The sequence below is a fragment of the Sapajus apella genome, unplaced genomic scaffold, assembly GCF_009761245.1.
Source record: "Sapajus apella isolate SASKATOON/1434 unplaced genomic scaffold, GSC_monkey_1.0 scaffold88, whole genome shotgun sequence".
NCBI classification, from domain to species: Eukaryota; Metazoa; Chordata; class Mammalia; order Primates; family Cebidae; genus Sapajus; species Sapajus apella.
Window position 1 is genome coordinate 8783516 of NW_022437028.1, and position 15078 is coordinate 8798593.

The window sequence follows — 15078 nt, forward strand, 5'->3', positions numbered from 1 at the left end:
TGTGTGTGTGTGTGTGTGTGTGTGTGTGTGTGTGTGTGTGTGCAATAAAAATATATATGAGATCTATGAGGCATCCTAGCAAATTATCAAAACTGAGCCTGAGGAGAGGGTTGTGGAAGCCCTTGATTTACAGCCGGTCAGGAGCACAGGTGAAAACCCAGAACTTAAGACTGGAGTCTAAAATGGGGGCAGTCTTGAGGGACTGAGCCCACAACCTACGGGGTCTGCATCAGCCCCAGGCAGTGTCAGAATTGAATTGAATTGTAGGGCACCCAGTTGGTGTCCAGAGAGAGCATTGGTGTGGGAAAAAAATCACACATTGTCGCCGGATGCTATGGCTCACGCCTGTAATCCCAGCTCTGAGGGAGGCAGAGGTGGGAGGATAGCTTGAGCCCAGGAGTTCGAGACCTGCCTGGACAATATAGTGAGACCCCGTTCTCCACAAAAAGGAAAACAAACAAACAAAAAGACAAAAAAAAAAAAAAATCACACATTGTCAGAAGTGTGAGTAACAGTTAATAGATGTGTTTGGATGCCTCCTGTACACATCTCACATCCTCCCAGCTCACTTTTTACTCAAGTCACTGCAGCAGCCAACTCTGTGCAAGCATCAAGGGGCAGCACTTGCTCCATAGCTTCTCTGATGTGTGCAAACCTGGTTGCAAGGAAGTTATCACTCCATGGAGCAGCTCTGGAGACCAGCCCGGGCAACAAGGTGAAACCCCATCTCTACAAAAAAAAACAGAAAAATTAGGCCGGGCGCGGTGGCTCAAGCCCAGCACTGTGGGAGGCCGAGGCGGGTGGATCACGAGGTCAAGAGATCGAGACCATCCTGGTTAACATGGTGAAACCCTGTCTCTACTAAAAATACAAAAAATTAGCTGGGCATGGTGGTGCGTGCCTGTAATCCCAGCGACTCAGGAGGCTGGGGGAGGAGAACTGCCTGAACCCGGGAGGCGGAGGTTGCGGTGAGCTAAGATCGCGCCATTGCACTCCAGCCTGGGTAACAAGAGCGAAACTCCGCCTCAAAAAAAAAAAAAAAAAAAAAGAAAGAAAAATTAGCTGGCCCTGTAGTCCAGCTAGCTACTCAGTAGGCTGAGGTGAGGTCACTAGATCCAGGAGCAGAGGTTGCAATGAACTGAGATTGTGCCACTGCACTCCAGCATAAGCGACAGAGTGAGACCATCCCCCCCAATTTTTTTCTGATTGACAATTAGCTCAAAGAGTTATTATCAGTAGAAAGGAATGTCTGGGTTACAATAAGGGGCAGTGGTGACCAAGCTTTTATCATGCAGATCATGCCTCCAGGTGACAGGCTTCAGAGACAACAGATCGTAAATGTCTATCAGTCTTTTTTTTTTTTTGAGCTGGTTTCACGCTGCACTCTGTCACGTGATTGGAACACAGCGACTCCATATCGACTCTCTGCAACCTCTGCATCCCAGGTTCAAGTGATTCTTCTGCCTCAGCCTCCCAAGTAGCTGGGATTACAGGTACCTGCCACCATACCTGGCAAATTTTTGTATTTTTCTTTTTTTTCCACATCCAGTCTTAAAGTTATACCTGAATAATTTTTGTATTTTTACTAGCGATGGAGTTTCACCGTGTTGGCCAGGCTGGTCTTGAACTCCTGACCTCAGGTGATCCACCCACCTCGGCTTCCCAAAGTGCTGGGATTATGAGTGAGCCACTGTGCCCAACCATGTCTATCAGTCTTAAAGAGTCTGTTGTGCCAGTAATTCCATAAGGGAAGATGGTATAATGAGACATATCTGGCTCCCACTTCCCAGCATGGCCTGAACTCATTTTTCAGGTTAACTTTGGAATGCCCTTGGCTGAGAGGAGGGGTTCATTCCAAGGACTGGGAGGTCTTTGAATTTTATTTTTGGTTTACAAAGTCAACAAATAGAGTTTTGCATGACAATTTTGTTTGTGAGTCGCAGTTCCAGTCCTTTTAACTTTGAAATACTTTTTTTCTTTGCCCCCAATGTGTATTTATGTAACCAAGGATGATTTAAAAAAAAAAACAAAACAAAAAACCCAGCACAAGCACTGCCACCTAGAGATGATAATTTATTGTTTTACCATGACTCAGAAGAGAAACAACATAAAGATAATATTTATTACAAATCCCCACAATTTCCTTCCCCAACCTCACTACTCTAATATTTATCAGACACCACTGGCCTCCTAAGATGGACCATTGCCTATAAATGTGTACATGTTTCATTATGCTGCCATTTCTCTTAGAATTAAAACTTTAGACCTCAATCGAGGTTTCCAATGATTACTTTTAGCAGAGGAGATTCCTAGCTTTTAAAAACCCACTTTTCCTCTAAGATTCCATTATTTATTGAAGGAAGTCTTCCTAGAAATGTTAAAGAGAACTTTAAGTGAACAAATTGAATTTTTAAAATCACATACTGAACATCTACCAAGCATCTGGACTCTTTAGAACCTAGTAAAATGAAAAATCCAGTTTTTAACAACGGTAACTTCATTCTGCGGGTATACAGAGACAAGTACATTTCTTCTTTTGGTCTAATTTATTCTAAATGAAGAAGCTGGGAACTGACAAAACAGGACAGGTTGTTTTTAATAGTCTACAAATAAACGAGACAATGCCTGAGTTAGCTCTCTATATAGATCTAGGCTTATGCTCACCTCACTGTAAAATCTATATTTAACTAAAAGTTAATAAAAATACATATGCTCATTTTAAAATAATTACTGATTTTGCTTGGATATCCCACCCCTTACCCCCAAACTCATATTTTTAGGGCAAGATTTTCCTGCATAACCACAATATGCCTCCTCCCACCCCACCCCCCTCATATGTTTTCAAATAAGAATCCCTGCAATCAGCAGAAGTATCTCTAATCTAACATGCTTTGTCTTTGCTAGGTCAGACAAAAAATTTAAAAGCAGCTGGATGCTCTTCCCTGGTTGAGGTGAGGGGAAGGCACTCAGGTACCAACCCTAACACATCCCAACAGCCTTTCCTGGGCCCCTCCTCAGGCCTCCTAATTACTCTTCCTCAACCCAGGAGTGCGAGGCTGTTATAGTCCACTTCCCCCTTTTCCTTCCATAACGCACTTAACCTTGCTGGAAGACTTAATGACAGTGATTTAGGGTGACTGTGGCTGCCTGGACCCTTTCCTGGACCAAAGGAACTTAAAACCCAAACCTGAAACTGGAATGAAATCTAAGATTTTTAATGCCACCTTTCAATCACTCACACATATCTTTCTTTATATTTTAAAATACTCAGCCTCACTGCTTAATGAGTGCTTGCTGAAGGGAGAAAATTCCATTTTAAAGATATATTCACTTTACTGATTACTGTGCAATTTGAATTGAGTCATGATTCTTTAGTAAATGGAGGTAAGAATCTCAGATTAACATCATCGCAGACCATGATTTAGAAGTCTACCAAACACCTGGTTTCCTTCCATTGTTTTACGGTAAGAGGAAAACATGAGATTGGGGTGGTGTCTGCTATTAAATGGAACCAGACAACATGAAATTCAATTCTCATGTTAAGACATTCTGTATTGTGGGATGTTAAAAATATTTCCCAAACTTCTGTTTGACCTGCAGAATTGGAGATGGCTTACCTCCCTATAACTTCAAGTTTGTTTCACAAAGCTTTGAAAAGTAAAACAGATAATTTCATTTTCAGATAATAAAAAATTAATCTGAATAGCAAAATAATTCTTTTAAATGTACAGTAGTGTCCATTCTAAAAACACAACCTAAATCTATGTTAGAAAAACCTTTCAAACAATAATGCTTTTTATTAAATTCTCCAGTAGTTGAAATAAAAATCTACCTTAACCTCTACGAAATGATCTATTTATACCACTGACTTTTCCTTTTCTCTAATTCTATATTTAACAATCTGCAGATCTTCACTCGATTTCCCAGATGGGAAAACCCTAGCCCCCTCAGAATTCTGAGAAGTTGCTCAGAGTAGGACACACAGAAATACGACCCCCCTGGCAAGTATTGCTGTCACTGTTTGAGTGTATTTCAGCACTGTTACTCCAACTCATACAGAGTCTTCCATGAGGATGAACCTGGTTAGCTGGCTTTGGATAAGCAGATCAGCATGACTACCTGGAATAAAGGTGACTGACTCTAGGATAAAAATTCAAAAACAATTCTTTCACAGTAATGACTCTTCACAACCCTTTCTCCTAATCATCATAGACCAGGGGAAGAAAAGTGGGAGCAGTGAACGCAGGAACACAGCCACGGGAATACTGCAAAATTGCAACTTCCTGCAATGCCACGACGATGCATCTGCATCCAATTCCGGAGAATGCCCATGGCTGTTCTCCTATCCCCAATTTTCTTTCCTTTTTTTTGAGACAGAGTCTCACTCTGTTGTCCAGGCTGGAGGGCAGTGGTGCACCCTCGGCTCACTGCAACCTCTGCCTCCCTGGTTCAAATGATTCGCCTGTCTCAGCCTCTGAAGTAACTGGGATTACAGGCGCTCACCACCATGCCCGGCTAATTTTTGTATTTTTAGTAGAGACGGGGTTTCACCATATTGGCCAGGCTTGTCTCGAACTCCTGACCTCAAGTGACCCGCCCGCCAAGGCCTCCCAAAGTGCTAGGATTACAGGTGTGTGCCACTGAGCCCGGCCAATGCTATCCCCAATTTTCTAAGCATAAGGATTTAAGAGTGAGTCAGTGGGAAAGCATGAGTATGGTTTGGAGAACCTGGTCAGCTTAAGCAGTCCCACTTGGCCATTCCTGTACACTTCCCACTCTCACTTCATGGAGAAGACCCTCTGCTGACAAGACAATCCATCCCTTTGTGTGCACTGGTGACCTGACAGCTCAGAGGTCAACCTCTTGGTTTTGAAGAAAAACTCAAAATGCTGCATGTTTAAAGGTGTTCCATTTTAGTGCCCCATTAGCCTGTCTTACCTCACAAATGTACCAATCTCTTGATCTGATAAGCACCGAACTATGAAGCTTTTCCCTTCATCTCCCCACTGCTCTGTTCTGTGAACTGACTTTTTGTCTACAACCACATTGATTTCTTCACTGTTTGCTCCAAAACTTCATTTTGGAGTGATGTGTTCTGTCAAATAGACTAAAACAAAACACAGAATCTGCTTACAGGTAATACACAGAACAGTAACAGGGACTGAAGGTACAAAACACAAACAGACATTATGGTCATATAAAATATATAGAAGTACCCAACATTAATTTTTTTAAGTCGCGCATTTTGCTATTTTTTTTAAAGCATTTCCCCACATTTTTTTTTCAGTCTGTAGATCCTCTGCAGTTAAGATTGAGTTCCCTTTTTTGTTTTTGTTTTTTTGATATGGAGTCTCACTCTTGTCACCCAGGCTGGAGTGCAGTGGCATGACAGCTCACTGCAACCTCCATCTCCCAGGTTCAAGCGATTCTCCTGCTTCAGCCTCCCGAGTAGCTAGGACTACAGGTATGCGCCACCACACCCGGCTATTTTTTTATTTTTAGTAGAGACAGGGTTTCACACCTTGTTGGCCAGGCTGGTCTCGAACTATCGACCTCGTGATCTGCCCGCCTCGGCCTCCCAAAGTGCTGGGATTACGGGTGTGAGCCACTGTGCCGGGCCACGATTGAGCTCCCTCTTGCAGTGTTTCTCAAATTCATCACATGACTGGAACATACCGATGTAATTCATTTTCTGTCTGAAGCAATGAGTGCTATACAGGAAAGTTTTCCTCACACATAATATTCATAAAGTTTATTTACAGTGTAGGCTTTCTGATGCAAAAGGCTGAGATGTGATTAAAGGCTTTGCCATAATCATCACATTCAAGAGGTTCCTTTCTGGAATAAATAATCTGACGTCTATGTGAACTGTCCCACATATCACACATCAATTTCTCTACACATATTTAGCAGTTTCACTTTTATGCCTTTAATATTAAGTGCCTTAATATCAAGATGTCTCATACATCAATTTTCTCAGGTTTTAGCCTTGGTTTCCAGGCTGGAGCAGAAACAAATACGCCACAACCTAAAAATGTTACTTCTCTTCCTGGCAAGGGTAGGGTATATATTGAAAAACTCTTCAAAAATTTCCATTAGGACAACTAGCATGCTAATGGTTAACCGTAGGGTGTTTCAACTGTTAACAAACTTCAGCCAGCCAAAAATTTTTGAATGACTATCTCGAATGCCAATGAGATGTTGCATTTTTTGACCATGACCCAAATACACTTTGCACTGAGCATCTGATAAATGAATGCACTGCAAGTGGTTTTAATAAACAGCTGTAGCCCCTTTTCCTCAGAAAACACATCTTCAAATAGCTGCTTCAAGGAGTGCATGTGCTGAAGATGTGAAGCAATCCCAGTGGCAGCTATCCAACAAAGTCAGGAAGATGTCCCAATGAAATGGAATTAAATGTGAGGGCACAGGTCACATTTTTCATTTAAAAACAAAACCCAAAAATGATGGCCAAATTGTATCAGCATATACTTGTGGCTGAAAGAAAAAAAAAAAAAAAAGGCCAATGTAAACATGACCAAAGTCCTTTCCCTCTTAAAAAACAAGGTCAGTGTTTGGGTTGTTGCCTGGAGTTCCACACCTCACTTTCAGTTGCTTTTTTTTTTTTTTTTTTTTTGAGCCAGAGTTTTGCTTGTCACTCAGGCTGGAGTATAATGGCACAATCTCGGCTCACTGCAACCTCTGCCTCCTGGGTTCAAGTGATTCTCCTACCTTGGCCTCCCAAGTACCTGGGATTACAGGCGCCTGCTACCATGCCCGGCTAATTTTTGTATTTTCAGTAGAGACAGGATTTGACCATGTTGGCCAGGCTTGTCTCGAACTCCTAACCTCAGGTGATCCACCCACCTTGGCCTCCCAAAGTGCTGGGATTACAGGTGTGAGCCACGGCACCCAGCCTCAGTTGCTTTCTAGAGGGCAAAAGTCCATGCTCAAAAGCACCAGCAGTTTTCCACACAACCATCACTGTGGCTTATTCTTTGAAGAAAATCTTTAATACATTTTCTACCTCCACTTCATAAAAAGTTGCTTAGATATACTCTTCTGGAGTAACAGGTTTTTCTTCCGTTGCATGGGTAGAAATATCCTGGTGACTGGTTGACTTGCAACATGTTTTCCCAAGTAACACTGATGAAACTGCTTAGAAGCTATAGGAAGTTGTGGTTGATTTCAGTCATAAAGTCAAGGAGAGGCCAAAGAATGGCCACTGTGCACAATTTTAGCTCCCACTTAGTTGGTGCCACAAAAAACCATTTGGTCCCATGGATGTTAGCCATTGATCAGTGAATGACTGATGAATACAGTTTTAGTGTAAGTTTCTTAAGGGAAAGTCTCAAACTATATATTGGGTTCTCTTGTTATGGGGAGGTCACACAGATAGTCTTGAGGTTTGTTCTCAGTCTATGTTTCTCAGTTTCTGCAAGGCTGTCCTACCCTTGGGTAGGACCCTTGTCCTACTTGAGTGCAGATGACTACCTACACAGCCCACAATACTCGGGTTTCCTGTGTGTGAAACAGTCTCTGCCATCAGCTTCTAGGTAGGCAGCTGCACCCTCTGCACAGACGATGGGACCAATGAAAGTTTCATAACTTCACCTCGATCTTTAGGGATGAGAAACAAAAAAGTCACTATGCATCATGATGACACAGCCAGACACATCTCAGTAGAGTGGAGAGCTTCTCAGAGCAACAAAATACATTTAGTAATTGCCAGGTAACAACTAATGCTTTTGCAAAGTTACCGGGAAAGTGTGGGAAAAAAATGGTTCCTACCACATTCCTTTTTCTGAAAAGCAATAAAAATCACATCTTCTGAGCTCCAGTATCTAAGTTACAAATGATTCAGAAAATCCCCAAATCATCACACTGTTCAGAAGCTAAAAGAATTCTAAAAGCTTCACCACAGAAGGAGATTAAAAAAAAAAAATGACCTTAGTCAGTATTATTTTCCTTCTTTAAGATGACGATGGTAGAGTCATTTCCAACATTCCATGGTATTTACTCAGTGATCTGTGTTTAGAATGTCTATGCAGGTGGCTAACCAGTGCCTTTCATTTATATTTGGAACAAAAACAGCATCAGACCCTAGGGGTTTAGCATGCCTTGTGGCTACAAAGGTCCTCTTTAGAAGCTGGGCCAGACTACCGTATTTCAGGGACTCACGATTCACAGGCCTTTATCACACACAGAGAAGTCCTGTTAGAAGTCAGTCTTAATAAGTGCTTCGTAGGTTTTCAGCACTCACTATGTCCAGCACTGTGTTGGCAGGGACAGAAATATATCCCATGACAACCGAATCTTTTTTTGGGGTGGGGTGATTAAAAACTTCATACATGAAACAATGAAGGATTAAAAGACAGTATACAATCAAGTGCTAACTTGCGGAGAAATGCATTTGGGAGTGCTATAGTGCTTTACGGATTTCAAGAAGGGAGAGAAGTATTTTGAGTTGTTGTTGCCATTTCAGTAGAATTGATCTCAGGGATGAGGATAGAACCATCTACATTTGTTGCAGTCCTTTGGAACTGTAGACTGGTGCACATACCCTCTCTTTCAGGAAGAGATAGAAATCTTTGGTTTGATACTGACTAGCACAGTCCTAGATTTCTATAGCTTTGGTAGGCTACCAGTGATCATATATATGACTTATCATATATATAACTAGCTTGAGCAGCATGTCCCCATGTCATTTTTGTTTTCACTGTTCCTCTTTTTTGAGAAATAAGCAAGATGTTGGCCAAAGTAGGGCTTGTTTGCAGTAAGTAGCATCTTAACCTCCGTATCACGGTCGTGGAGCCAATCTTGATGTTTTAACTATTACGCTGTGGTTGCCGGAGTCAAAGAGTGCCTTAAAGGTATCCTCGTTACCTTGAAAAGCTTGACATTTTACTACACGTGTGCTTTTATCTTGTGTGGAAATCTCATGTGGATTATCCATCAGATAAGCTTTTCCCTGCAGGGGCTGTGTGGAAGGATTATATGCTCAGCTACTACACAAAGGCAGAACACTGCTGATGTGACCAGAAGGATCCTTAAGTGTGATTTTTGTTTTTTAATCCATTGAGGCTGTAATTCTTTTTCCCTCTATGGGCACACATCTCTGAAATAATTTTAGAAACAAAAGGGGGAAATGGCTTGATGGCAAATTCTTGCTTTACACACAACTTTTCAGGAAGGCGCCAAACGCATCAAGGGAGGCTGGGCTGTACTCAGAGGCTCTCTCTCTGGCGTGGATTCTGTGATGCAGAGTGAGGGTGGAGCTGCGGGTAAAGGCCTTGCCACACTTAGTGCACTTGTAGGGCTTTTCTCTGGTGTGAATTCTCCGATGCAAAATCAGGTACGAGTTTCGGTTGAAAGCTTTTCCACATTCACTACATTCATAGGGTTTCTCCCCCGTGTGGATTCTCTGATGCTTGGTGAGGTCTGAGCTCTGGCTGAAGGCCTTCCCACATTCGTTACATTCATACGGTTTCTCTCCAGAGTGGATGCGCTGATGGAGGATGAGATTTGAACTGTGACTGAAGGCCTTGCCACACTCGTTACATTCATGAGGTTTCTCTCCCGTGTGGATCCTCTGATGTAGGACAAGGTTGGAGTTAAGACTGAAGGCTTTCCCACACTCACTACATTCATAGGGCTTTTCTCCAGTGTGGATTATTTTATGGCGGATAAGGCTTGAACTTCTTGTAAAGCATTTACCACATTCATCACATCTGTGAGACTTTGTTCCTGTGGGAACTTCTTCAGGGGTGGTGAAGTTGGAGCTCAGACTGAAGCTTCTTCCCAATCCTTTCCCCTTCTCCCTTGGGCCTCTCTCTCCTGTGGTGGTTCTTTTGTCCTTTCCTGTAGCTGGCCCTGAATCTCTCTTCTCTTTCCCAGTTTTCTCCTCAGGGTTCTTCTGCTGTTTTTCTCCTGTTTTGCTCACCTGGTCACGTTTCTCTCCAAACTCTTTCTGGAATCTTCCTGCTGTCTCCCCGCGTGATGCTGAGTCTTCCGCTGTTTCAGCCTTTGAGGTTGACTCCTCGTTCTCATTCCTGTTTTCACCACCTGATACAACAAATAGAAAATTCAAATCGCACCTTTTTCTTTTGAATATACAGGTGGATCAAGTGACAATTTCCTGGGAAGCTTCTACATGGCTGCAAAATGACTTCGCATTATTATTTTTATTGGAGACAGAGTCTTGCTCTGTTGCCCAGGCTGAAGTGCAATGGCACGATCTCGATTCACTGCAACCTCCACCTCCTGGGTTTGAGCAATTCTTCTGCCTTAGCCACCTGAGTAGTTGGACCACAGGTGCACGCCACCATGCCCGGCTAATTTCTTTTTTTGAGATGGAGTCTCATGTTGTTACCCAGACTAGAGTGCAGTGGCACGATCTCAGCTCACTGCAACCTCTGCCTCTGGGGTTCAAGCGATTCTGCCTCAGCCTCTCGAGTAGCTGAGACTACAGGTGCCCACCACCACATCCGGCTAATTTTTTGTATTTTTAGTACAGACAGTGTTTCACTATGTTAGCCAGGCTGGTCTCGAACTCTTGACCTCATGATCTGTCTGCTTTGGCTTCCCAAAGTGCTGGGATCATAGGCGTGAGCCACCACACCGGCCAATTTTTTTTTTTTTTTTTTTTTTTTTTTGAGATGGAGTTTCGCTGTTACCCAGGCTGAAGTGCAATGGCGCGATCTCGGCTCACCGCAACCTCTGCCTCCTGGGTTCAGGCAATTCTCCTGCCTCAGCCTCCTGAGTAGCTGGGATTACAGGCACGCGCCACCATGCCCAGCTAATTTTTTGTATTTTTAGTAGAGACGGGTTTCACAATGTTGACTAGGATGGTGTCGATCTCTTGACCTCGTGATCCACCCGCCTCGGCCTCCCAAAGTGCTGGGATTACAGGCATGAGCCACCGCGCCTGGCACACACTGGCCAATTTTTATATTTTTTAGTAGACATGCGGTTTCATCATGTTGGCCAGGCTGCTCTCAAACTCCTGGCCTCAGGTGACCTGAGTGCCTCGGCCTCCCAAAAGTGCTGGGATTATAGGCATGAGCCATTGCATCCAGCCTGACTTTACTATATTAATTGGAGATTAAATAGGAGAAAAGGGGAAAAATTGGGACAACAGGGAAATCTGTTGTCCCGGTTTTGGAACAACAAAAATTTGGAAAATGAGAGAGCAAAGAGTGGAGAGTAAGGGGAAACTGACAACAGAGGGAGCACGGGGAGAGGATGGGAAGAAACAGACACACAGGGAATTAGCAGAGGGAAGAGAACAAGTCACAGGAGGAGGAAAGGGACGAGAAGCAAGAGCCTTCAGAGGTCACAGTTCTATTACTCGATCACCTGATAATTAATTGGAAGGTATATGTATACGTTTAAAATATCATGACTAGGCGTGGTGGCTCAAGCCTGTAATCCCAGAACTTTGGGAGGCTGAGGCAGGTGGATCACCTGAGGTCAGGAGTTTGAGACCAACCTGGCCAACATGGTGAAACCCCGTCTCTACTAAAAATACAAAAAATTAGCCAGGCGTGGTAGCTTAGGCCTGTAATCCCAGCTACTTGGGAGGCTAAAGCAGGAGAATCGCTTGAACCTCGGAGTCAGAGATTGCAGTAAGCTGAGATTGTGCCACTGCACTACAGCCTGGGTAACAAGGGCAAAACTTCGTCTCAAAAACAAACAACAAACAAAAAAAAAGATCATGTTCCATTTCTAACAAGTATTCATAAGTTTAAAAAAAAAACTGGTCTTTCATAGAAAATGATTAGTGGTATTAGTAGAAACAAAGGAATACAATTTAAAAAAAAGTAAATATTTCTCCAATTCTGTGAGTTTTCCATCAACAAATTGATGATTAGCAGGCAAACAAGGACTTGGTTTTTTGTTTTTGAGACAGGGTTTTGCTCTGTCACCCAGGCTGGAGTACAGTGGCCTGAACACAGCTCACTGCAGCCTCAATCTCCTGGGCTCAAGCGATTCTCCTGTCTCAGGCTCCCAAGTAGCTGGGACTGCAGGCCTGCACCACCCTGCCTGGCTAATTTTTAAAATTTTTTGTGGAGACAGTCGTCTTACTATATTCCCACATGCTGGTCCTAAACTCCTGGCTTCAAGTGATCCTCCTGCCTCAGCCTCCTCAAGTGCTGGAATTACAGGTGTGAGCCATTGTGCCTAGCCAAGGAACTTGTTTTGAACATGGCAGGCTACAGGAACCTTCAGACATAGGAAATAGTCTTTCTCCATCAGGGAGAGGAGCATAGAGCTGACAGTGCTCAAGTAACAGAGGAGTAGGTAAAAAAAAAAAGTGGTTATAGCATTAGTAAACATAATTAAACCCTTCACTGACTGACACAGAATAACTGAGAATTGAAAAGAAACTGAAAATAATACTGAAGGCCGGTGCTATGGCTCATGCCTATGAATCCCAGAACTCCGGGAGGCGAAAACGAATGTATCGCTTGAGCCTAAGGGTTTGAGACCAGCCTGGGCAACATGACGAGAAATGCAAAAGTTAGCTGGGCATGGTGATGCATGACTGTAGTCCCAGCTACTCTGGAGGCTGAGGTGGGAGGACGGCTTGAGCCTGGAAGGTCAAGGCTGCAGTGAGTTATGATTGCACCACTGCACTGGGAAACAACAAGACTCTGTCTCAAAAAAAAAAAAAAAAAAAAGGAAAGAAAAAATTCATCTAGTACAAAGAGCAAGTACCAAGAGAATTTATAAGCCCCATTTATGCCTATGATTGAAAATAGAACTCAAAGTTTCATTAGTAACATCCTTCATGTTCACGCTTTACTCACATTCCCTTTGCCCTCCCAGGTAGAAGTCTTGCTATGGACCTGTTTATTAACTTATGTGAGGGCCTCTTTGCAGCACTGTCCTGAGGGGTTAATATCTAGCCAAATGAAAATGTCTGCCAACAGTGTCACCTTGTCTTATCTGGCTAATGCCTGTTGAACTTCCTTGTTCTTACTATATATCCAGGACCCAGAGCTCTTCACAGAAAATCACCATTAAGTTTAGAAGCTGGGAATCCTCATCACAAGGACAGTCCGGGAGCAAGTTGTAGAAGTACACAAAGCAGTGTATTGGCATCTCTGCTAGGAAAGAGATATTTCCCCGACAGAACCACCTAAATTGTAATCCATGGGAATGCAGCAGAGCTGCCTCTCAGGAAAATGAGTGGACTCAGAACACAATTTCTGATTTTAAAGAGCAAAAACTACCTAGCGATAAAAAGCTGAATCAGTGTCACAATACCAAGCTTTTGCAGTTAAATAAATGTTCTCACTCTCTGGTCTAAAAAAGGGTGTAGGTCTAGGTAGTCTCTAAGTCTTCATCAACATTCAACTGAACACATCAGAGATCCTACAGCTAACACATAAAGATGCAAAACATCTTTTTCTTTTCTTTTTTTTTTTTTTGGAGACAGAGTCTTGCTCTGTTGCCCAGGCTGGAGTGCAGTGGCGTGATCTTGGTTCACTACAACCTCCACCTTCCAGGTTCAAGAGATTCTCCTGCCTCAGCCTCCAAAGTAGCTGGGATTATAGATGGGTGCCACCATGCCCAGCTAATTTTTGTATTTTCTGTAGAGATGGGCTTTCACCATGTTGGCCAGGCTGGTCTTGAACTCTTGACCTCATGAACCTTGGCCTTGGCCTGCCTTGGCCTCCCAAAGTGCTGGGATTACAGGTGTGATCCACTGTGCCCGGCCAAGGCAAAACCATCTCATCAGACAGTAAGCCTGCATCTGTCTTACCCTGGGGAAACGCGCTCCCATAATTTTCCTGCCTGTTGTCCCTACTGAGATTCCTCCGAGCCAGATTCTGACATCCCCATTCCTCCAGAATGAGGGACACGGCCATGTCCTCGATCTTCACCATTGCCTGAAATAACAGGAGACAAACACAGTCATTTCCCCCCCAAACTCAGGAATGATCCCATTGCCCAAACCTGGAGTCAGGAACAGAGGTGGCTGCAAAGCCATAAGATGCTGGGAAGGAAAAGGTGGCCAGAGCCTGGGGGCAGAGGGGAGTTTGTGGTAGAAAGACACTAAAAGGAAGAGACAGGGTTGGGGCTTCTTTGAGAGCAGGGGCATCCAGAGCCTGTGTGGAGACCACAAAGAGAGCTCAGGAACAGAGGCAGACGCTGGGGACTCAGGAGGGCAGAGGGGCCACAGCTCACCTGGGAATCTGCTGTGAATAGCGCAGATGCCATTGCCTGGTCTCTGGGACTCCCCTCATGAGGGGGTGCAGGAATGTGGGTGGCAGGAAGAGCTGGGGAAGGAGAAAGGGGCTGTGAGTAAATTAGCTCTGCTCTGAGCTTTGCTCAAAGAAGGTCTTGGGGCACGTTCCTTCCTGCACCAGCATGTTCACTGTTCAGTGTTTAGGTACCAAATAGAGAATTCCAGACAACACAAATGAGAGAACACAGGCCTCAGTTTTCCCAAGACCTCTACTCTTGAGCAGGAGTCATAAAAGGGTCCTAGTCACCTGGTCCAATCCTTTTATTTTAAAGAAAGGGAAAATGAGTCCCTGAGAGTACAAATGACTTGCCTATTGTCACATTCCCAGTTAAGAGTGGCAGAGCCAGGATGAGAACCCAGGTTCCTATTCTCAGCTGTAGAAGTGGGTCCATTCAATCCATGACTCAAGTCTGGCTCCTAATTTTCTCCAGTCCAAGGAATGATACCAGGATATGAGAATCCCACTGATGCCTACACTTGTGGAAAACACAACACATCTTTAAAATCTTTAGTAGCAACTGAGGCGGGAGGATGGCTTGAGCCCAGTGGGTCAAGACTGCAGTGAACTATGATCATGCCACCGCACTCCAGCCTGGATGACAGAGTGTGACCCTGTCTCAATGAAATCCAGAAAAAAAATAAATAAATAACACTTTAGTAGCAGTATCCAGAAAGGCAGGGAAGTAAGGAGGTCTTCTTACCTCTGGGTAAGTTTTTTGTTTTCTTTTGAGACAGAGTTTCGCTCTTATTTCCCAGGCTGGAGGGCAATGGTGCAATCTTAGCTTGCTGCAACCTCCGTCTCCTGGGTTCAAGCGATTCTC

At 43.8% G+C, this 15078-nt stretch overlaps 1 protein-coding gene across 2 annotated transcripts in view; it reads right to left on the bottom strand.

The window, feature by feature from the left end:
* Window positions 1-4893: 4893 nt before the first annotated feature.
* ZKSCAN1 (zinc finger with KRAB and SCAN domains 1) overlaps window positions 4894-15078 on the bottom strand; it is a 20102-nt gene continuing 9917 nt past the window's right edge. The window contains exons 4-6 of one of the 2 annotated variants that reach the window (XM_032255260.1): window positions 14197-14288; window positions 13772-13898; window positions 4894-10065 (exon numbers count right to left, since the gene is read on the bottom strand). In XM_032255260.1, the coding sequence (XP_032111151.1) occupies window positions 9173-10065; window positions 13772-13898; window positions 14197-14288 (1112 nt within the window). In that variant the 3' untranslated portion in view covers window positions 4894-9172. The remainder of the gene's footprint in view (window positions 10066-13771; window positions 13899-14196; window positions 14289-15078) is intronic. The other variant, XM_032255261.1, reaches the window with a different exon arrangement.